Genomic DNA, 24,173 nt, shown 5'->3' with positions numbered 1-24,173 from the left:
ATCAGCTCTATAGCTGTACTCTTTCTCCCCACTCTCTCAGTTCTATAGCTGTACTCTTTCTCCCCCTCTATCAGCTCTATAGTTGTACTCTTTCTCCCCCCCTCTCTCAGCTCTATAGCTGTACTCTTTCTCCCCCCCCCCTCTATCAGCTCTATAGCTGTACTCTTTCTCCCCCTCTATCAGCTCTATAGTTGTACTCTTTCTCCTCCCTCTATCAGCTCTATAGCTGTACTCTTTCTCCCCTCTATCAGCTCTATAGTTGTACTCTTTCTCCCCCACTCTCTCAGCTCTATAGCTGTACTCTTTCTCCCCCTCTATCAGCTCTATAGTTGTACTCTTTCTCCCCCCTCTCTCAGCTCTATAGCTGTACTCTTTCTCCCCCCTCTATCAGCTCTATAGCTGTACTCTTTCTCCCCCCCTCTATCAGCTCTATAGTTGTACTCTTTCTCCTCCCTCTATCAGCTCTATAGCTGTACTCTTTCTCCCCCTCTATCAGCTCTATAGCTGTACTCTTTCTCCCCCTCTATCAGCTCTATAGCTGTACTCTTTCTCCCCCTCTATCAGCTCTATAGCTGTACTCTTTTCTCCCCCCTCTCTCAGCTCTATAGCTGTACTCTTTCTCCCCCTCTATCAGCTCTATAGCTGTACTCTTTCTCCCCACTCTCTCAGCTCTATAGCTGTACTCTTTCTCCCCCCCTCTATCAGCTCTATAGCTGTACTCTTTCTCCCCCCCTCTATCAGCTCTATAGTTGTAATCTTTCTCCTCCCTCTATCAGCTCTATAGCTGTGCTCTTTCTCCCCCTCTATCAGCTCTATAGTTGTACTCTTTCTCCCCCACTCTCTCAGCTCTATAGCTGTACTCTTCCCCCCCTCTATCAGCTCTATAGCTGTACTCTTTCTCCCCCCTCTATCAGCTCTATAGTTGTACTCTTTCTCCCCCCTCTCTCAGCTCTATAGCTGTACTCTTTCTCCCCCTCTATCAGCTCTATAGCTGTACTCTTTCTCCCCCTCTATCAGCTCTATAGCTGTACTCTTTCTCCCCACTCTCTCAGCTCTATAGCTGTACTCTTTCACCCCACTCTCTCAGCTCTATAGCTGTACTCTTTCTCCCCACTCTCTCAGCTCTACAGCTGTACTCTTTCTCCCCACTCTCTCAGCTCTTCAGCTGTACTCTTTCTCCCCACTCTCTCAGCTCTACAGCTGTACTCTTTCTCCCCCCCCTCTATCAGCTCTATAGCTGTACTCTTTCTCCCCACTCTATCAGCTCTATAGCTGTACTCTTTCTCCCCACTCTCTCAGCTCTATAGCTGTACTCTTTCTCCTCCCTCTATCAGCTCTATAGCTGTACTCTTTCTCCCCACTCTCTCAGCTCTATAGCTGTACTCTTTCTCCCCACTCTCTCAGCTCTACAGCTGTACTCTTTCTCCCCCCTCTATCAGCTCTATAGCTGTACTCTTTCTCCCCACTCTCTCAGCTCTACAGCTGTACTCTTTCTCCCCACTCTCTCAGCTCTATAGCTGTACTCTTTCTCCTCCCTCTATCAGCTCTATAGCTGTACTCTTTCTCCCCACTCTCTCAGTTCTATAGCTGTACTCTTTCTCCCCCCTCTATCAGCTCTATAGTTGTACTCTTTCTCCCCCCCTCTCTCAGCTCTATAGCTGTACTCTTTCTCCCCCCTCTATCAGCTCTATAGCTGTACTCTTTCTCCCCCTCTATCAGCTCTATAGTTGTACTCTTTCTCCTCCCTCTATCAGCTCTATAGCTGTACTCTTTCTCCCCACTCTCTCAGCTCTACAGCTGTACTCTTTCTCCCCACTCTCTCAGCTCTATAGCTGTACTCTTTCTCCCCACTCTCTCAGCTCTACAGCTGTACTCTTTCTCCCCCCCTCTATCAGCTCTATAGCTGTACTCTTTCTCCCCACTCTCTCAGCTCTACAGCTGTACTCTTTCTCCCCTCTATCAGCTCTATAGTTGTACTCTTTCTCCTCGCTCTATCAACTCTATAGCTGTCCTCTTTCTCCCCCCTATATCAGCTCTATAGTTGTACTCTTTCTCCCCCTCTATCAGCTCTATACCTGTACTCTTTCTCCCCCTCTATCAGCTCTATACCTGTACTCTTTCTCCCACTCTATCAGCTCTATAGCTGTCCTCTTTCTCCCCCTCTCAGCTCTATAGTTGTACTCTTTCTCCTCCTCTATCAGCTCTATAGTTGTACTCTTTCTCCCCCTCTCTCAGCTCTATAGTTGTACTCTTTCTCCCCACTCTCTCAGCTCTATAGCTGTACTCTTTCTCCCCACTCTCTCAGCTCTATAGCTGTACTCTTTCTCCCCACTCTCTCAGCTCTACAGCTGTACTCTTTCTCCCCACTCTCTCAGCTGTACTCTTTCTCCCCACTCTCTCAGCTCTATAGCTGTACTCTTTCTACCCCCTCTATCAGCTCTATAGTTGTACTCTTTCTCCCCACTCTATCAGCTCTATAGCTGTACTCTTTCTCCCCCCCTCTATCAGCTCTATAGCTGTACTCTTTCTCCCCCCCCTCTATCAGTTCTATAGCTGTACTCTTTCTCCCCTCCTCTATCAGCTCTATAGCTGTACTCTTTCTCCCCTCCTCTATCAGCTCTATAGCTGTACTCTTTCTCCCCTCCTCTGTCAGCTCTATAGCTGTACTCTTTCTCCCCCCTCTATCAGTTCTATAGCTGTACTCTTTCTCCCCCCCTCTATCAGCTCTATAGTTGTACTCTTTCTCCCCCCTCTATCAGCTCTATAGCTGTACTCTTTCTCCCCCTCTATCAGCTCTATAGCTGTACTCTTTCTCCCCACTCTCTCAGCTCTATAGCTGTACTCTTTCTCCCCACTCTCTCAGCTCTACAGCTGTACTCTTTCTCCCCACTCTCTCAGCTCTATAGCTGTACTCTTTCTCCCCACTCTCTCGGCTCTACAGCTGTACTCTTTCTCCCCACTCTCTCAGCTCTATAGCTGTACTCTTTCTCCCCACACTCTCAGCTCTACAGCTGTACTCTTTCTCCCCCTCTATCAGCTCTATAGCTGTACTCTTTCTCCCCACTCTCTCAGCTCTACAGCTGTACTCTTTCTCCCCACTCTCTCAGCTCTATAGCTGTACTCTTTCTCCTCCCTCTATCAGCTCTATAGCTGTACTCTTTCTCCCCACTCTCTCAGTTCTATAGCTGTACTCTTTCTCCCCCCTCTATCAGCTCTATAGTTGTACTCTTTCTCCCCCTCTCTCAGCTCTATAGCTGTACTCTTTCCCCCCTCTATCAGCTCTATAGCTGTACTCTTTCTCCCCCTCTATCAGCTCTATAGTTGTACTCTTTCTCCTCCCTCTATCAGCTCTATAGCTGTACTCTTTCTCCCCCTCTATCAGCTCTATAGTTGTACTCTTTCTCCCTCTATCAGCTCTATAGTTGTACTCTTTCTCCCCCTCTATCAGCTCTATAGTTGTACTCTTCCCCCCCCCCCTCTATCAGCTCTATAGTTGTACTCTTTCTCCCCCTCTATCAGCTCTATAGTTGTACTCTTTCTCCTCGCTCTATCAACTCTATAGCTGTCCTCTTTCTCCCCCTCTATCAGCTCTATAGTTGTACTCTTTCTCCCCCTCTATCAGCTCTATACCTGTACTCTTTCTCCCCCTCTATCAGCTCTATACCTGTACTCTTTCTCCTCGCTCTATCAGCTCTATAGCTGTCCTCTTTCTCCCCCCTCTCAGTTTTATAGCTGTACTCTTTCTCCCCCCTCTATCAGCTCTATAGCTGTACTCTTTCTCCCCCCCCTTTCTCAGCTCTATAGCTGTACTCTTTCTCCCCCCCTCTCTCAGCTCTATAGCTGTACTCTTTCCCCCCCCCTCTCTCAGCTCTATAGCTGTACTCTTTCTCCCCCCCCTCTATCAGCTCTATAGCTGTACTCTTTCTCCCCCTCTATCAGCTCTATAGCTGTACTCTTTCTCCCCACTCTCTCAGTTCTATAGCTGTACTCTTTCTCCCCCTCTATCAGCTCTATAGTTGTACTCTTTCTCCCCCTCTCTCAGCTCTATAGCTGTACTCTTTCTCCCCCTCTATCAGCTCTATAGCTGTACTCTTTCTCCCCCTCTATCAGCTCTATAGTTGTACTCTTTCTCCTCCCTCTATCAGCTCTATAGCTGTACTCTTTCTCCCCTCTATCAGCTCTATAGTTGTACTCTTTCTCCCCCACTCTCTCAGCTCTATAGCTGTACTCTTTCTCCCCCTCTATCAGCTCTATAGTTGTACTCTTTCTCCCCCTCTCTCAGCTCTATAGCTGTACTCTTTCTCCCCCTCTATCAGCTCTATAGCTGTACTCTTTCTCCCCCTCTATCAGCTCTATAGTTGTACTCTTTCTCCTCCCTCTATCAGCTCTATAGCTGTACTCTTTCTCCCCCTCTATCAGCTCTATAGCTGTACTCTTTCTCCCCCTCTATCAGCTCTATAGCTGTACTCTTTCTCCCCCTCTATCAGCTCTATAGCTGTACTCTTTCCCCCCTCTCTCAGCTCTATAGCTGTACTCTTTCTCCCCCTCTATCAGCTCTATAGCTGTACTCTTTCTCCCCACTCTCTCAGCTCTATAGCTGTACTCTTTCTCCCCCTCTATCAGCTCTATAGCTGTACTCTTTCTCCCCCTCTATCAGCTCTATAGTTGTAATCTTTCTCCTCCCTCTATCAGCTCTATAGCTGTGCTCTTTCTCCCCTCTATCAGCTCTATAGTTGTACTCTTTCTCCCCCACTCTCTCAGCTCTATAGCTGTACTCTTCCCCCCTCTATCAGCTCTATAGCTGTACTCTTTCTCCCCCTCTATCAGCTCTATAGTTGTACTCTTTCTCCCCCTCTCTCAGCTCTATAGCTGTACTCTTTCTCCCCCTCTATCAGCTCTATAGCTGTACTCTTTCTCCCCCCTCTATCAGCTCTATAGCTGTACTCTTTCTCCCCACTCTCTCAGCTCTATAGCTGTACTCTTTCTCCCCACTCTCTCAGCTCTATAGCTGTACTCTTTCTCCCCACTCTCTCAGCTCTACAGCTGTACTCTTTCTCCCCACTCTCTCAGCTCTTCAGCTGTACTCTTTCTCCCCACTCTCTCAGCTCTACAGCTGTACTCTTTCTCCCCCCTCTATCAGCTCTATAGCTGTACTCTTTCTCCCCACTCTATCAGCTCTATAGCTGTACTCTTTCTCCCCACTCTCTCAGCTCTATAGCTGTACTCTTTCTCCTCCCTCTATCAGCTCTATAGCTGTACTCTTTCTCCCCCCTCTATCAGCTCTATAGCTGTACTCTTTCTCCCCCACTCTCTCAGCTCTATAGCTGTACTCTTTCTCCTCCCTCTATCAGCTCTATAGCTGTACTCTTTCTCCCCCTCTATCAGCTCTATAGCTGTACTCTTTCTCCTCCCTCTATCAGCTCTATAGCTGTACTCTTTCTCCCCCCTCTCTCAGTTCTATAGCTGTACTCTTTCTCCCCCCTCTATCAGCTCTATAGCTGTACTCTTTCTCCCCCCCTCTATCAGCTCTATAGTTGTACTCTTTCTCCTCCCTCTATCAGCTCTATAGCTGTACTCTTTCTCCCCCCTCTATCAACTCTATAGTTGTACTCTTTCTCCCCCACTCTCTCAGCTCTATAGCTGTACTCTTTCCCCCACTCTCTCAGCTCTATAGCTGTACTCTTCCCCCCCCCTCTATCAGTTCTATAGCTGTACTCTTTCTCCCCCACTCTCTCAGCTCTATAGCTGTACTCTTTCTCCCCCTCTATCAGCTCTATAGCTGTACTCTTTCTCCCCCTCTATCAGCTCTATAGCTGTACTCTTTCTCCCCACTCTCTCAGTTCTATAGCTGTACTCTTTCTCCCCCCTCTATCAGCTCTATAGCTGTACTCTTTCTCCCCCCTCTATCAGTTCTATAGCTGTACTCTTTCTCCCCTCCTCTATCAGCTCTATAGCTGTACTCTTTCTCCCCACTCTATCAGCTCTATAGTTGTACTCTTTCTCCCCCCTCTATCAGTTCTATAGCTGTGCTCTTTCTCCCCCTCTATCAGCTCTATAGTTGTACTCTTTCTCCCCACTCTATCAGCTCTATAGTTGTACTCTTTCTCCCCCCTCTATCAGTTCTATAGCTGTGCTCTTTCTCCCCCTCTATCAGCTCTATAGCTGTACTCTTTCTCCCCACTCTCTCAGCTCTACAGCTGTACTCTTTCTCCCCACTCTCTCAGCTCTATAGCTGTACTCTTTCTCCTCCCTCTATCAGCTCTATAGCTGTACTCTTTCTCCCCCCTCTATCAGCTCTATAGCTGTACTCTTTCTCCCCCACTCTCTCAGCTCTATAGCTGTACTCTTTCTCCTCCCTCTATCAGCTCTATAGCTGTACTCTTTCTCCCCCTCTATCAGCTCTATAGCTGTACTCTTTCTCCTCCCTCTATCAGCTCTATAGCTGTACTCTTTCTCCCCCCTCTCTCAGTTCTATAGCTGTACTCTTTCTCCCCCCTCTATCAGCTCTATAGCTGTACTCTTTCTCCCCCTCTATCAGCTCTATAGTTGTACTCTTTCTCCTCCCTCTATCAGCTCTATAGCTGTACTCTTTCTCCCCCCTCTATCAGCTCTATAGCTGTACTCTTTCTCCCCCCTCTATCAGTTCTATAGCTGTACTCTTTCTCCCCTCCTCTATCAGCTCTATAGCTGTACTCTTTCTCCCCACTCTATCAGCTCTATAGTTGTACTCTTTCTCCCCCCTCTATCAGTTCTATAGCTGTGCTCTTTCTCCCCCTCTATCAGCTCTATAGTTGTACTCTTTCTCCCCCTCTATCAGCTCTATAGCTGTACTCTTTTCTCCCCCTCTATCAGCTCTATAGCTGTACTCTTTCTCCCCACTCTCTCAGCTCTATAGCTGTACTCTTTCTCCCCACTCTCTCAGCTCTACAGCTGTACTCTTTCTCCCCACTCTCTCAGCTCTATAGCTGTACTCTTTCTCCTCCCTCTATCAGCTCTATAGCTGTACTCTTTCTCCCCCCTCTATCAGCTCTATAGCTGTACTCTTTCTCCTCCTCTATCAGCTCTATAGCTGTACTCTTTCTCCCCCTCTCTCAGTTCTATAGCTGTACTCTTTCTCCCCCTCTATCAGCTCTATAGCTGTACTCTTTCTCCCCCTCTATCAGCTCTATAGTTGTACTCTTTCTCCTCCCTCTATCAGCTCTATAGCTGTACTCTTTCTCCCCCTCTATCAGCTCTATAGTTGTACTCTTTCTCCCCCACTCTCTCAGCTCTATAGCTGTACTCTTTCCCCCCACTCTCTCAGCTCTATAGCTGTACTCTTCCCCCCCTCTATCAGTTCTATAGCTGTACTCTTTCTCCCCCACTCTCTCAGCTCTATAGCTGTACTCTTTCTCCCCCTCTATCAGCTCTATAGCTGTACTCTTTCTCCCCCTCTATCAGCTCTATAGCTGTACTCTTTCTCCCCCTCTATCAGCTCTATAGCTGTACTCTTTCTCCCCCTCTATCAGCTCTATAGCTGTACTCTTTCTCCCCACTCTCTCAGTTCTATAGCTGTACTCTTTCTCCCCCCTCTATCAGCTCTATAGCTGTACTCTTTCTCCCCCCTCTATCAGTTCTATAGCTGTACTCTTTCTCCCCTCCTCTATCAGCTCTATAGCTGTACTCTTTCTCCCCACTCTATCAGCTCTATAGTTGTACTCTTTCTCCCCCCTCTATCAGTTCTATAGCTGTGCTCTTTCTCCCCCTCTATCAGCTCTATAGTTGTACTCTTTCTCCCCACTCTATCAGCTCTATAGTTGTACTCTTTCTCCCCCCTCTATCAGTTCTATAGCTGTGCTCTTTCTCCCCCTCTATCAGCTCTATAGCTGTACTCTTTCTCCCCACTCTCTCAGCTCTACAGCTGTACTCTTTCTCCCCACTCTCTCAGCTCTATAGCTGTACTCTTTCTCCTCCCTCTATCAGCTCTATAGCTGTACTCTTTCTCCCCCCTCTATCAGCTCTATAGCTGTACTCTTTCTCCCCCACTCTCTCAGCTCTATAGCTGTACTCTTTCTCCTCCCTCTATCAGCTCTATAGCTGTACTCTTTCTCCCCCCTCTATCAGCTCTATAGCTGTACTCTTTCTCCTCCCTCTATCAGCTCTATAGCTGTACTCTTTCTCCCCCCTCTCTCAGTTCTATAGCTGTACTCTTTCTCCCCCCTCTATCAGCTCTATAGCTGTACTCTTTCTCCCCCTCTATCAGCTCTATAGTTGTACTCTTTCTCCTCCCTCTATCAGCTCTATAGCTGTACTCTTTCTCCCCCTCTATCAGCTCTATAGTTGTACTCTTTCTCCCCCACTCTCTCAGCTCTATAGCTGTACTCTTTCCCCCCCACTCTCTCAGCTCTATAGCTGTACTCTTCCCCCCCCCCTCTATCAGTTCTATAGCTGTACTCTTTCTCCCCCACTCTCTCAGCTCTATAGCTGTACTCTTTCTCCCCCCTCTATCAGCTCTATAGCTGTACTCTTTCTCCCCCCCTCTATCAGCTCTATAGCTGTACTCTTTCTCCCCACTCTCTCAGTTCTATAGCTGTACTCTTTCTCCCCCCTCTATCAGCTCTATAGCTGTACTCTTTCTCCCCCCTCTATCAGTTCTATAGCTGTACTCTTTCTCCCCTCCTCTATCAGCTCTATAGCTGTACTCTTTCTCCCCACTCTATCAGCTCTATAGTTGTACTCTTTCTCCCCCCTCTATCAGTTCTATAGCTGTGCTCTTTCTCCCCCTCTATCAGCTCTATAGTTGTACTCTTTCTCCCCCTCTATCAGCTCTATAGCTGTACTCTTTCTCCCCCCCCTCTATCAGCTCTATAGCTGTACTCTTTCTCCCCACTCTCTCAGCTCTATAGCTGTACTCTTTCTCCCCACTCTCTCAGCTCTACAGCTGTACTCTTTCTCCCCACTCTCTCAGCTCTATAGCTGTACTCTTTCTCCCCACTCTCTCGGCTCTACAGCTGTACTCTTTCTCCCCACTCTCTCAGCTCTATAGCTGTACTCTTTCTCCCCACTCTCTCAGCTCTACAGCTGTACTCTTTCTCCCCTCCTCTATCAGCTCTATAGCTGTACTCTTTCTCCCCACTCTCTCAGCTCTACAGCTGTACTCTTTCTCCCCACTCTCTCAGCTCTATAGCTGTACTCTTTCTCCTCCCTCTATCAGCTCTATAGCTGTACTCTTTCTCCCCACTCTCTCAGTTCTATAGCTGTACTCTTTCTCCCCCCTCTATCAGCTCTATAGTTGTACTCTTTCTCCCCCCCTCTCTCAGCTCTATAGCTGTACTCTTTCTCCCCCCCCCTCTATCAGCTCTATAGCTGTACTCTTTCTCCCCCCTCTATCAGCTCTATAGTTGTACTCTTTCTCCTCCCTCTATCAGCTCTATAGCTGTACTCTTTCTCCCCCTCTATCAGCTCTATAGTTGTACTCTTTCTCTCCCTCTATCAGCTCTATAGTTGTACTCTTTCTCCCCCTCTATCAGCTCTATAGTTGTACTCTTTCCCCCCCCCTCTATCAGCTCTATAGTTGTACTCTTTCTCCCCCTCTATCAGCTCTATAGTTGTACTCTTTCTCCTCGCTCTATCAACTCTATAGCTGTCCTCTTTCTCCCCCCTATATCAGCTCTATAGTTGTACTCTTTCTCCCCTCTATCAGCTCTATACCTGTACTCTTTCTCCCCCTCTATCAGCTCTATACCTGTACTCTTTCTCCCACTCTATCAGCTCTATAGCTGTCCTCTTTCTCCCCCCTCTCAGCTCTATAGTTGTACTCTTTCTCCTCCTCTATCAGCTCTATAGTTGTACTCTTTCTCCCCCTCTCTCAGCTCTATAGTTGTACTCTTTCTCCCCACTCTCTCAGCTCTATAGCTGTACTCTTTCTCCCCACTCTCTCAGCTCTATAGCTGTACTCTTTCTCCCCACTCTCTCAGCTCTACAGCTGTACTCTTTACATTTACATTTACATTTAAGTCATTTAGCAGACGCTCTTATCTCCCCACTCTCTCAGCTGTACTCTTTCTCCCCACTCTCTCAGCTCTATAGCTGTACTCTTTCTCCCCCCTCTATCAGCTCTATAGTTGTACTCTTTCTCCCCACTCTATCAGCTCTATAGCTGTACTCTTTCTCCCCCCCTCTATCAGCTCTATAGCTGTACTCTTTCTCCCCCCCCTCTATCAGTTCTATAGCTGTACTCTTTCTCCCCTCCTCTATCAGCTCTATAGTTGTACTCTTTCTCCCCACTCTATCAGCTCTATAGCTGTACTCTTTCTCCCCCTCTATCAGTTCTATAGCTGTACTCTTTCTCCCCACTCTCTCAGCTCTATAGCTGTACTCTTTCTCCCCCCTCTATCAGTTCTATAGCTGTACTCTTTCTCCCCCCCTCTATCAGCTCTATAGTTGTACTCTTTCTCCCCCCTCTATCAGCTCTATAGCTGTACTCTTTCTCCCCCTCTATCAGCTCTATAGCTGTACTCTTTCTCCCCACTCTCTCAGCTCTATAGCTGTACTCTTTCTCCCCACTCTCTCAGCTCTACAGCTGTACTCTTTCTCCCCACTCTCTCAGCTCTATAGCTGTACTCTTTCTCCCCACTCTCTCGGCTCTACAGCTGTACTCTTTCTCCCCACTCTCTCAGCTCTATAGCTGTACTCTTTCTCCCCACTCTCTCAGCTCTACAGCTGTACTCTTTCTCCCCCCCTCTATCAGCTCTATAGCTGTACTCTTTCTCCCCACTCTCTCAGCTCTACAGCTGTACTCTTTCTCCCCACTCTCTCAGCTCTATAGCTGTACTCTTTCTCCTCCCTCTATCAGCTCTATAGCTGTACTCTTTCTCCCCACTCTCTCAGCTCTACAGCTGTACTCTTTCTCCCCCCCCTCTCTCAGCTCTATAGCTGTACTCTTTCTCCCCCCTCTCTCAGCTCTATAGTTGTACTCTTTCTCCCCCCCTCTATCAGCTCTATAGCTGTACTCTTTCTCCCACCCTCTATCAGCTCTATAGTTGTACTCTTTCTCCCCCCTTTATCAGCTCTATAGTTGTACTCTTTCTCCCCCACTCTCTCAGCTCTATAGCTGTACTCTTTCTCCCCCTCTATCAGCTCTATAGCTGTACTCTTTCTCCCCCTCTATCAGCTCTATAGTTGTACTCTTTCTCCCCCTCTATCAGCTCTATAGTTGTACTCTTTCCCCCCCCCTCTATCAGCTCTATAGTTGTACTCTTTCTCCCCCTCTATCAGCTCTATAGTTGTACTCTTTCCCCCCCCCTCTATCAGCTCTATAGCTGTACTCTTTCTCCCACTCTATCAGCTCTATAGCTGTCCTCTTTCTCCCCCCTCTCAGCTCTATAGTTGTACTCTTTCTCCTCCTCTATCAGCTCTATAGTTGTACTCTTTCTCCCTCTCTATCAGCTCTATAGTTGTACTCTTTCTCCCCCCTCTATCAGCTCTATAGTTGTACTCTTTCTCCCCCTCTATAAGCTCTATAGTTGTACTCTTTCTCCCCCCTCTATCAGCTCTTTAGATGTACTCTTTCTCCACCCCTCTATCAGATCTATAGCTGTACTCTTTCTCCCCCTCTATCAGCTCTATAGCTGTACTCTTTCTCCCCCTCTCTATCAGCTCTATAGCTGTCCTCTTTCTCCCCCCCTCTCAGCTCTATAGTTGTACTCTTCCTCCCCTCTATCAGCTCTATAGTTGTACTCTTTCTTTTCACTATTTTCCATTCCTCAGCTTTTTACTCACTTTACTCATTTTTAGCTTTGTGTTTTCATAATTGTTTCATGACTTGTTCCATCATGTAATGTTTTGGAAGTCTCATCGTGTTACTGGTTTCCTCTTTTCCCTCCTCCTCTCTTCTTCGGTCGGTCTCCAGCTCTTCTCTTTTCCTATCGTCCAGCAGATCCTCACTCGGGGTTCTTTCCCTCTCTTTTCCTCAGTCTTCTCCACCCCTCCTCTCATCCCCCTCTTCCCTCATTGCTGGTTGGCCTTATCTCTCTTTTAGCAGGAGCTTATTGATATTTCCCTCTCCCCCTCCTCCTCCCTCACCCCACCAGGGTCGTTCGGTTTAATATACAGAGCATGCTTTCTTCATATGAGCCTTTCTTCACCTGTAGCTTTGACAGACAGGTCGCCCCGTCTCCCTCTGCGTCCATATCGATCCCGGTGGCGGGTGCAGGAGAGGAAGGAAAGCAGAGAGAGAGAGTGAGAGCACCCTCAGGACAGTGGTGGTAGAGCAGACACACAGAGGTGGGGAACGGGGATAGATGGAGGATGGAAGTGGTGGACCATGGGGAGTATAGAGGGAGAGACTGAAAGGCCTGCTTCTGTCGAGGGAGGGAGGGAGGGAGCACACTGGGTTTCTCAGGCGTTCTCTGGATAAGGAGAAATGGGTTGGAGGCGGTTTTGTCGGTGAGACCCAGTCTGTCCTTGAAAACATTTATCCCACTTAAAAGTCTGTCTCTAAATGATCTATTTCCAGTCTACCCGGTGAGCCATGTCTATGTGGGAGGGTCCAAGTGACTGTCAGTTGTTCCTCTGAGTTAATTACACTGTAGTCTGGTGGACGGTAGAGAACGGACAGAATGGACAGGCCATACAGGAGCTGGGGAAAAAACATAGATAGAAAGGAAGGAGAAGAAAACTTTGGGGAAAGCTACAGTGCAGCTCTGCAAATTGCAAGTTGTGAATGTAAGATGAAAGGATGAAGGGAGAGAAGAGAAGGAGAAGAGAGCTGGGGAACGGGAGGAGAGGAGAGGGGTCCATAAGCCCCTGGATGATGAGAGACAGCGAGAGAGAGTGAGGCTGACTCTCCCAGGAAAGCTTTGACAGGTTTCAGAAGTGGGGGAGCCTGCAGCTAGAAGTGTCTGCTCTGCCTGCACCCTTAGGAGTGGCTGCGAGGGGCTGCCAGGGAAAATGTGATTGGGAATATTATGAGGGTTAAGACAAAGAAAACAGAAGAAAGTGTTCAGGATGAATGTGTTTCCCCCCTTATGTCACAGCAGGAAACTGAAAGTCACAAAACTCCAGGATGTTCTTTGTCTTTTTCTGACGATAGCAAGTTTATGACAAATAGGTATATTAATTAGCTGGTCCTCCATGAACTTGCCAGTCTCTTCCGTAACGATTTTAGAATTAGGTTTTTCCCCAAAAAATACATATACATATATTAAAAAGCATCACAAAATGAAGTTAATTACCAACAATAAAATAACATCAGTCACAGAGCACTCACTCTTGTTGCGGCAAATTTAAATCTATATTATCATGAACTTCTGGATGTGAAATTAAAAGAGAAGTAAATAGAACCGGTAAATACATTTTCTTTTTAAAGGATCAACTTTTCCCCTATACAAAGAGCTTAGCATTGGTGTTGTATGTGAAGAGAGGGAGAGAGAGATAGCCTGCAGAGAGCATCATCCACCCTGCCAAAATAAAGATGAGCTGGGGCCTGTGCCGGGGCCTGTAGTAAAGGAGACGTCTGCCATGGCGGAGGCCCTTGAGATCTAATCAGAGTGCTTAATATCCCCCACAGCCAGGAGACCTTGGCCCCTCCGCCCCGCCGCCCAGCCCAGACTGGCCCCAGCCCTGCTCAGCCTCATTCACTCAGTCGGCCTCCACTCACACAGCCAGAAAAGACCACAAAGTTGGATTCCTCATATTTGCACACTCTCTCTCTCTCTTTCTCGCGCACACACTTGTTTTTTCGCTCGGTCTCCCTGTCTTTCACTGTCTCTATCATTCACTCTCTCTTTCTTGCTCTCTCCGTCTCTCTCTCTCTCTCTCTCTCTCTCTCTCTCTCTCTCAGTCTCGGTCTCTCTCACTCTCTCTCTCTCTCTCTCCGTCTCGGTCTCTCTCTCTCTCTCTCTCTCTCTCTCTCCGTCTCTCTCTCTCTCTCTCTCGACAGACACTCTGCCTGCAATGCTTTCAGCTTTCATTGTACACTTATGCATGATGCCGGTGAATGAATGCTGAGTTATGCATTGATGCCCTAGCTTTGCCATGCTGATGCAACTTGTGTCTCGTTCAGGGCCGCCGGAAAACGTTTACCACTTCTGATTTAGTTTAATCAAATATATTGAGTGTTAAAAGAGGGCAAAGTGCTGTTTTTTAGACCGATTTGCTGCAGGCTTTCTGTGTGTGTTGACCAATCAGATTCACGGAAATTGCAGGTCACGTGGGCGGGGCACAACACACAACGCTCTCCACTTTCCTGCGGTATTTATTTAGCATGATAACACATCACTCCCGACAGACAAACTCTCACGTAAGTGTAGCAGCCATTACACTTAAACATTATCGATCTTGCATGCTGTATTGCATGGAAACAATAGTATTTTTCAGTCTAATCAACTATAGGCTACTAACAACAGCAGCTGCATAGGCAGGTTGTGCGTAATTATGCTGCAAAACAGATAGGGTTGGCTTAGATTATTGACAACATGTAAACTATATTTTTCTCCAATGTTTATTGATAATATAAATACATTTGTAAAATGAGCACTTGTTGTCTCTCGAATACGTAATTACAGTTGCAATATTAGCATTGACATGAAATCAAAAACACCTCAGAACAAACTTTAGCTGACTAGGCTACCTAGACGTTTTCGATCCAACTGGAAATGAATCAATAAACACAATAGCTGACAGACTGTGAGTTCCCGTTTTATCAAGCCTACAGTTGCATAGGGCAGGAGGAGTACACCGTGCAAACCTGCAAAAAGCTAACTCAGCCCCTGTGAGTTTTATTGTCCAATCATGTTGCTTTCTCTATGTCTGTGTATAAGAAACCTCCCTAGGCCTCCTTTAAAAAATATCATTCATATTAACAAGTACATGGTTGCTGCAGCTCGACAGGGTTTTCATCCTTCCCAAGGCCAGGAGTTTTTCCAGGAGTTTTTTTAAAACCATGTCACCTGATTAGAAAAACTCTGGTCCCATCATACCCCATATTCAACCTTTTTACAACAGATGAATCATGTCATACCGTATGAGGTCCGGGGTTTACCTGCTTTACCTCATTTTTTCCCCCAGTATTACTTTAGTGCCTTGTTGCAGACAGGATGCATGTTTTATAGTATTTATTTTCTGTACAGGCTTCCTTTTCACTCTGTCAATTAGGTTAGTATTGTGTTGTTGATCCATCCTCAGTTTTCTCCTATCACAGCATTAAACTTTGTAACTGTTTTAAAGTCACAATTGGCCTCGTGGTGAATTCACTGAGCGTTTTCCTTCCTCTCCGGCAACTGAGTTAAGAAGAACGTCTGTATCTGTGTAGTGACTGGGTGTATTGATACACCATCCAAGGTGTAATTAATAACTTTACCATGCTCAAAGGGATATTCAATGTCTGTGATTAAGTGTTTTACCCATCTACCAATAGGTGCCCTTCTTTGCGAAAACCTCCCTGGTCTTTGTGGTTGAATCTATGTTTGAAATTCACTGCTCGACTGAGGGACCTTACAATTATCTGTATGTGTGGGGTACAGAGATGAGGTAGTCATTCAAAGATACTGTTAAACACTATTATTGCACACACATTGACTCCATGCAACTTATAATGTTACTTGTTAAAGAACATTTTTACTCCTGAACTTATTTGGGCATAACAAAGAGGTTGAATACGTATTGACTCAAGACATTTCAACTTTCCATTTTGTATTGATTTGTAAAAGTTTCAAAATACTTTATTCCGCTTTGACATTATTGTGTGTAGGCCAGTGACAGAAAAATCGCAATTTAATACATTTTAAATTCAGGCTGTAACACAACAAAATATAGAAAAAGTCAAGGGGCGTAAATACTTTCTGAAGGCACTGTACAGTCGTGGCCAAAAGTTTTGAGAATTACACAAATATTAATTTTCAAAAAGTATGTTGCCTCAGTTTGTATGATGGCAATTTGCATATACTCCAGAATGTTATGAAGAATGATCAGATGAATTCCAACTCATTGCAAAGTCCCACTTTGCCATGCAAATGAACTGACCCCCCAAAAACATTTCCACTGCATTTCAGCCCTGCCACAAAAGGACCAGCTGACATCATGTCAGTGATTCTCTCGTTAACACAGGTGTGAGTGTTGACGAGGACAAGGCTGGAGATCACTCTGTCATGCTGATTGAGTTCGAATAACAGACTGGAAGCTTCAAAAGGAGGGTGGTGCTTGGAATCATTGTTCATCCTCTGTCAACCATGGTTACCTGCAAGGAAACATGTGCCGTCATCATTGCTTTGCACAAAAAGGGCTTCACAGGCAAGGATATTGCTGCCAGTAAGATTGCACCTAAATCAACCATTTATTGGATCATCAAGAACTTCAAGGAGAGTGGTTCAATTGTTGTGAAGAAGGCTTCAGGGTGCCCAACAAAGTCCAGCAAGCGCCAGGACCGTCTCCTAAAGTTATTTCAGCTGCGGAATCGGGGCACCACCAGTATAGAGCTTGCTCAGGAATGGCAGCAGGCAGGTGTGAGTGCATCTGCACCCACAGTGAGGCGAAGACTTTTGGAGGATGGCCTGGTGTCAAGAAGGGCAGCAAAGAAGCCACTTCTCTCTAGGAAAAGCATCAGGGACAGACTGATATTCTGCAAAATGTACAGGGAGTGGACTGCTGAGGACTGGGGTAAAGTCATTTTCTCTGATGAATCCCCTGTTGACGAACAATGCCTTTTCCAGCATGATGGAGCACTTTGCCACTAAGTGGCCCGGGGAACAAAACATCGATATTCACATAGTTATTGTGGAGTTGAAATGTCTAGGAGCAACAACGGCAAGGCCGCGAAGTTGTAGGCCACACAACTCACAGAATGAGACCGCCGAGTGCTGAAGCGCGTAGCGTGTAAAAATGTCTGTCCTTGGTTGCAACACTCACTACTGAATTCCAAACTGCCTCTGGGAGCGTCATAAAATGGGTTTCCATGGCCGAGCAGCCACACACAAGCCTAAGATCATCATGCACAAGCCAAGCGTCAACTGGAGTGGTGTAAAGCTCACCGCCATTGGACTCTGGAGTAGTGAAAATGCGTTCTCTGGAGTGATTAATCACGCTTCACCATCTGGCAGTCCGATGGACCAATGTGGGTTTGGCGGGTGCCAGGAGAACGCTACCTGCCCGAATGCATAGTGCCAACTGTAAAGTTTGGTTGAGAAGGAATAATGGTCTCTGGCTGATTTTTATCATTCGGGCTATACCACTTAGTTCCAGTGAAGGGAAATCTTAACACTACAGCATACAATGACATTCTAGATGATTCTGTGCTTCAAACTTTGTGGCAACAATTTAGGGAAAGCCCTGTCCTGTTTCAGCATGGCAATGCCCCAGTGCACAAAGTGAGGTCCATGCAGAAATTGTTTGTTGAGATCGGTGTGGAAGAACTTGACTGGCAAGCACAGAGCCCTGACCTCAACTCCATCCAACACCTTTGGGATGAATTGGAACGCCAACTGTGAGCCAGGCCTAATCGCCCGACATCAGTGCCCGACCTCACTAATGCTCTTGTGGCTGAACGGAAGCAATTCCCAACGGCAATGTTCCCACATCTAGTGGAAAGCCTTCGAGGAAGAGTGGAGGCTGTTATAGCAGCAGAGGGGGGGACCAACTCCATATGAATGCCCACGATTTGGGAATGAGATGTTCGACGAGCAGATGTTCTCATAGTGTATGTCTGCATGCCTAGTTTCTTTTTCCTAAAATATGTGAAAAACACAAACAAAGCCGCAATCATTGTAGCCTCTAAGCACGATACAGTTATATATTTCCAGCTTTGGATGGCCTTGTGTTGTACTTAACCTTGGGATGAAACAAAGCTGTTGCGAATAGAACATCCAGCTCGAACACTCTGATCATTTCTTTTCAGAAGTGGGCTATAACCCATAATCACAGCCATGGTGTTGTTTGTTCATTAGTGTGAGTATGTTCATTTCTGTGTTCAACACTGTGTTTAGTTTAGTCGTGTTCCCACGGACAGCTGTCACTGCGATATTAGTAGTCTGTGAGTGTCTGTCACTCTGGATGCGAAACGCGAGCTGCAGATATAAACTTTTATTTCTCAGGTCAGGAGCATACGTGGCGGCCATCTGGGCGGCCGTCTGCCGTAGCTAAGTGAACCTCGGCGTATACAGCTCAATAATTAATATCAGCTCTCCTGGCTGATTTTGGGACATGTTGATGTTGCCGAGCACCCCGTGCTCTGCAGTAGAGCTCCCGTCAGAGGCGATAGAGCTGCAGAAACCCCAAAGTGCTCTCAGATAGACACCTCCCCTTTAGCGGCTGCTTTTCACTCCCCCTCCCTGCGGCCCTCAGCCCAGGCGGCGCATGCATTAATACAAAAGTTATTTTGCCCCTTTTAAGAAATTCAAAATGAAGCCCAGCCCCACATGGTCACTTTTCGGGAGCGTCCAGACCTCAGAGAGTAGACAGAGGTAACATGCTTCCTTATCGCACAGACTTCTGGGATAACAAATGGCATGTTTGAAGTGCTCTTCGGTGAACACGGAGAGAGAGAGAATTACACGCACACCAAGAGAGAGAGATGTGCACGTCTCCCTAGTATACTGTACCAACGTGGACTATCTATGGCTTAATTAAAGCCCAAATGCATAGTATACATTTATATTTTGTAAGTGTGCGTGTGTGTGTTTATATCATAGCGACTGTAGTCTGAGTCTGCATAAATAAATAGTGCCTCTGCATGAATATTTATATTGTCAATATCATTAGCGATGTAGCGTAATGGAGGCCATGTTTTGCACTTGAAGTCATGCCAATTTCTTCTGTGGTTGTTTATTTTCTGGCTTGTTGTCCCAACAAGTAGTTCTAAATAAAGATCCTCATTATTCTCGTAACATTATGCGCTCATTCACCATACCATCGTATGACCACTGTTAAAACCCCAATTATCTGTCAGAATACAAAGTTGCCTTTTTTTTGGTCTTAATTACTGACCTCATAATCATAATCTTTTTATTGTCAGTGCAACACATTAATTTGTCCGTATTTAGAATCTGTTGCCCTTAACCAATATATGTCGGCTGTATAGCAATGACTTTCTCCTCTTTGTTTCTATGTTTCTTATTTAGCCTATATTATTGTGGATTTTTTTGCATTTACCCTTATATTCTGATAGCGCCGTTTATCCCATTAGCAAAATGTCTGATATTTTACTCAAAGAAGATACTCACTTCCTTTCTCCCCTTTCTCTCTCTCCTCTCTTCTCTCTCTCTCTCTCTCTGTAGTATTTGTCCAGGCCAGTAAGCTCCAGCAGCACATATTCTCAGCCCATGGCCAGGAGGATAAGATATACGACTGCTCCCAGTGCCCACAGAAGTTCTTCTTCCAGACAGAGCTACAGGTGAGCCCAAACACAGGCCACTTAACGGTCACCTCCACCATCAAGCACACACATAAACCTATACACACACACTCGTGTGCGTGTACGCATGAGCACGCAAACGCCCACGCAGGCACACGCACATTTCATTTTGCCTCCTCTCTGTCCCGGTTGGGATGGGAGACTCAGACAGAATTACTCCAACTGGTTTCCAAACTAATTTGTGATCAACCGATACACAATGATTTGATTTGCTTATTAGACCTAAAATATCTGGAATTAGAAGGATTAGGGGAATGTGCTTTTTGGGGAGTAATTACTATACTGTATAGAGGCCGAAACACAGTTGAGTCAATAATATGCCTCCATTTCCCAGCCCTGTAATCACAGAGGAGACACTCATGGCTAAATATGATCTGTTTCCATAGGGATACCATATCTGCCCTTCAACAAAGTTAGAATTTGGACTCTTATGAACTCTCAACGTTGTCGGGATAATCCGTTTTCGAGCAATCTCTTCCCACTGTCCTCAGAGTACTTGAACAAAACTAAAAGGCCTTATTTCATTTCAGTCTTCATCTGTTGTTTTCAACCAGCTCAATCGTCTTTTGGGGAATTGTGCCCTGGCAAGACATGCCATGTCTTTCCTCGTTTCTTGTACAAATCCCTTGTATCTGAAACATTGTGTGTTGGCGCCTCGTAGTTGAGCACTGATTCCTTAAAATATATGAATATAGCCATCTGAATAGAGCAAATTAATTGTCAACACTCATTTTTTTTAAAAGCACCTTGTGAAACCCACTAGTACCGAACACCAGTCGACTGACCACGAGCCCCAACCACCACAGACACGGTCGGATTAGTGATGCATCCTGGGCTTTAGCATAGCATTGACCAGAGAGGAGATGTTCATATTGAGATTCAGCCAGTCAACACAGAGCCATGTGGTGCCAGGAGGAAGGTGAATGTGATCATTATGTATCAGGTAGTTGAGTCTACAGAACAGACAGCCATGAATTAAACAAGGATTGAGGCATCACCTTCCAACATACAGGTTGGTCATGGAAGACCAGGTTATTAGTAACTTACAAGTCTTGTGTGTTCTAACAAACTCCTAGCTAGCATCGAGTCCTCTCTCTTAACACAACATGGCAAACACAGCGTCTTAGTTATCCAATTTCATCTGTCATTGGAACTAATGTTTTGAGTGTTTTTGCTATTGCCAGGGTTGTTACAAGTACCTGTAAACAATCTCAAATAACCTGGGGATGTTTTTTCAACTTTTTACTCTGACATTTTTTGGGCATGAAGTGATCCTCCAGCTCCCGGAGGTGTTGTTTCGTGCTTATATTGTTTAACACCCTTTGTGAAGAGACGGTGAGCGAACATGAAAGACATATGGCACTTTGTTGTGGAGCAGGGGGTTGTGAAAAGGAGAGCATGGATTGTGCTTAGGGATAAGACGATCATCATATTCTACCTGCACCGTGGCATGCTCTAGAAGCAACCCCCAATGGGTGCATACACACACACCGAAAGACACATGTGCACACATACACACACACACACACAAAACAGAGACGCGCACACACCTACACCTACACACAAAGACGCACACACACACACACACCTACACGCAAAGGCTTTTCCCACTTAAACACGCATGCATTACGACATTTACATAAATCCACATCATTACAGACACACACGTTGATTAACACCAAAACCTCTAACTCCCCCTGGGGTTCCTTTTTTTAGAAGAAGAAATGAAGAAATGTGTTTTCAAAGGAAGGACATTTTTCTTTGTAGACCTAGAATTTGTGTTGTACAACGCGGACAGTATTTCCGATTTAAGATACAAGATACAAGAGACATCTTCTGTTCTAGAATATAGATGTCTCTTTTCTACTGCATCTGCACTGCCACATACAAGATATAGTCAAGGTTTATGTACTGTGTACAAGTTGTTGTTTGTTGCGGGTTGTTGTTTTTGTGCCGACTATATCGCTACTCAAAATGTCTCCCTGACATGGTGAAGTAATTTGTCAATCTCTCTCTAGTGGAGCTATCAGCCAGCGGTGAAGAGATAGATGCTGCTCCTCTCTCTGCCTGGAGTTTTGAGTTACTCTCTCCTCCTCCATCCTGACACTCTGGCCCACTCTCTGACTACCTCGGCTCCTCATCTCTCACAGTAGTCTGAAGAGGTCAGGGGGTTAGTGCAGGCAGAGAGAGAGAGAGGAGAGGGAGAGCTGCCTGCCACGGTAGGCAAGTACAGGGAAGCAGCAATGATATTTTATTAATTTGCCGCTGAGATTCCCTGAAACAGACCAAAGGCTGTGACAGGTATTCAGCGCTACCCCCTCTCCCGCACCGCCTCTCCCCCGCCATCCACCCATCCTCCCCCATCGCCTCCCCCTGTGAACTCTACCCTGCGAGGGGCGAGCCTGTCGAGATGGATGATGGGAGAGCATCCGTCTAATCAGCCCTCCCAGGAACCCCTGCCCGGCTGCCTCCCTCGGACCGGACAGATTGACTGACTCCTGGGCCTCGGTGCCCCAGAAACCACAGTCCAGAAGAAACTCTGCTCTCTCTCCCTTTCTCGCTGTCTTTCTCTCTCTCTCTTTCCCTCTCTTTCTCTCTTTCTCTCTCTTTCTCTAGCCAAGCATTGAGACACATAGACCACCCCTTTGAGATATTTCATGAGGTGCTGATGGGGAGGGCCAATGGTTCAGTGTTGGTGCTAACAGGGCTAGCGGTGGTGTGGTTTATCCGCTTTCTTCCCCTCGCTCTCTCTCATTTTCTCTCTCTCTCTCTCTGACCACTCAACCTCCCACTACCCCCTACTGACCACCCCTACGGCCCACCCCCCACACAGTTATAAGAGTAGGAAACACATCCTCTTCTAGCCTCTCCTCTCCTCCAATCTACTCTTAACACCCTCCCATGCTCAGGTTGTCTCTACCCATTACCTTGGTCGGACAAGCCAGGGGTTTGTGGGTACTTAGGAGTAGCCATGCTGAAATACAACGGCGAACTTAAAAATACACTTTTTCCTCCTGTTTCCTTGGCATTAGCTTCAATGGATGTGTCTCTCTCTGCCTTGTTACATAAGGAACTGAGCCATGGACAAAGCTCTGCTTGCTACTCTACTGGATTAATGAGGCAGATCTATTAACTGATGGTGGCAGCAGTGAATTAGCCACAGCTTAAATTGGACATTTCTATGAGTGGAAGTTCATTTGTTGAAAGAAGCACATAAGTCCAGCAGCTCATCATTGGCCTGCTTGTGTTGCGATACCACCGCAAGTGCACATGCGTGGGGATATCTCCTCCCTCTCTATGGCGATGAACCCTAGTGCTCCTAAGCCTCCAAAGACAAGACAATGATATTCAAGTTACACAACAGTGAAGATTGCATTTTTCTCTGGGATGAGATCTCCCTCCCGTTCCACTTAGCCGGGGCTCTTCTTTATCCTTCCCTTTCATTATCATTCCTTGGAAGTGAGCGGCGTGAGATTGTAAGTCCTGCTCCAGTTGATAGAGGAGGACAGTGAGTGGGTATACGAGGACTTCTCTCCGTTTCCTTAGATACCCGCAGGACACGCACCTTAATTGGAGGGTCTTTTAAAAGATTCCTTCAAAGACGACTCCGCTCGGTCCAAAGCTCCAGCTCTTTAATGAGTGCTAGAAGTGAGAAGAGCATGTCTGTATCATGTTGTACTTCCTCTCCTCACAAATGAGACCCTCCTTCTTTCTCAGTGTGTGACGGCCGTTATTGCCAAACGGTGGCCGATTTTTGTGTTTTAATTCAAAGGATATTCATCATTTTTAGGAAAATACCTTTTTTGTTATTATGAAAAAATATGATATTTTGAAAATAAAGCAGAATAATCACCATGGGTTCACTGTATTGCTAATGATAGTATTGCATTAGCATGTGTAATAGCATATCATGTGTCATAGCATAGCATGTGTAATAGCATAGCCCAGTCTGTAAACAATATTAGAGTGATTTCTCAACGTGCGCGAGAGCAAAAAAAACTGACAGTCATCACACTAAATATTATTTAATATTGATTTAATATTCATTATTATTTATTTAAGATTGTCAGTGTTTTTTGGTGGGCTCTCGCAGACTTTGAGAAACCGAAACGAGGCAAAGCATCATTCAGACATTGCGAATTGGGACTACAATTCCCATGAAGATTGATTTTAGAATTTACAATTTGGAATATGTCCCCACCTTTACTGCACCATATCGCTAACACGTGCCACTCTGAGGCTGATCTACATTTGTTTAGCCCTCAGTGGCTTGCCAACACCTAGCTTTCTGAGAATACACTATCTTCATCTGCCAAGTGTGACAGCTTCACATGCGTTTGAACTTTTCTTTGTACCTTTTTAAATGACATGCCGTTCTTCTCTTCATCCGCCCATGTGCTCACAGTGCTGTCACCATTTCAAAAAAAAGTTGAAATAAATAAAAGGGCACAACTGTGTGTTTGTGAAGCACCATCATTAATATTTAAGCTTATTTATAATGATGTACAAACACGCTGTACAAACAGTCGTCGGCGCTGTAAAAGGGGAAGTAAACATTGTGAGATGAATGGCGACGACGTATCACAGTCCCGGTATTCTACTTTACTACTGTAGGTCGATCAGAATTAGACAGCATGACAAACCTAATGATCCTAAGAGGATTTTCTCTCTGCAGTGTGTGTGTGTGTGTGTGTGTGTGTGTGTGTGTGTGTGTGTGTGTGTGTGTGTGTGTGTGTGTGTGTGTGTGTGTGTGTGTGTGTGTGTGTGTGTGTGTGAGAGAGAGAGACAT

The 24,173-nt window shown here is 46.0% G+C and overlaps 1 protein-coding gene across 5 annotated transcripts in view; it reads left to right on the top strand.

The window, feature by feature from the left end:
* Window positions 1-24,173, top strand: part of LOC135558777 (zinc finger protein 521-like) — a 166,090-nt gene that overhangs the window by 127,606 nt on the left and 14,311 nt on the right. For all 5 annotated transcript variants that reach the window (XM_064992901.1, XM_064992900.1, XM_064992896.1 and 2 more), the window contains one exon: window positions 19,248-19,363. In XM_064992901.1, the coding sequence (XP_064848973.1) occupies window positions 19,248-19,363 (116 nt within the window). The remainder of the gene's footprint in view (window positions 1-19,247; window positions 19,364-24,173) is intronic.

The sequence above is a fragment of the Oncorhynchus masou genome, chromosome 17 (assembly GCF_036934945.1).
Source record: "Oncorhynchus masou masou isolate Uvic2021 chromosome 17, UVic_Omas_1.1, whole genome shotgun sequence".
Classification (NCBI taxonomy): Eukaryota; Metazoa; Chordata; class Actinopteri; order Salmoniformes; family Salmonidae; genus Oncorhynchus; species Oncorhynchus masou.
Note: the sequence above shows the minus strand (reverse complement) of the source record. Positions and strands in the feature narration are given on the sequence as shown.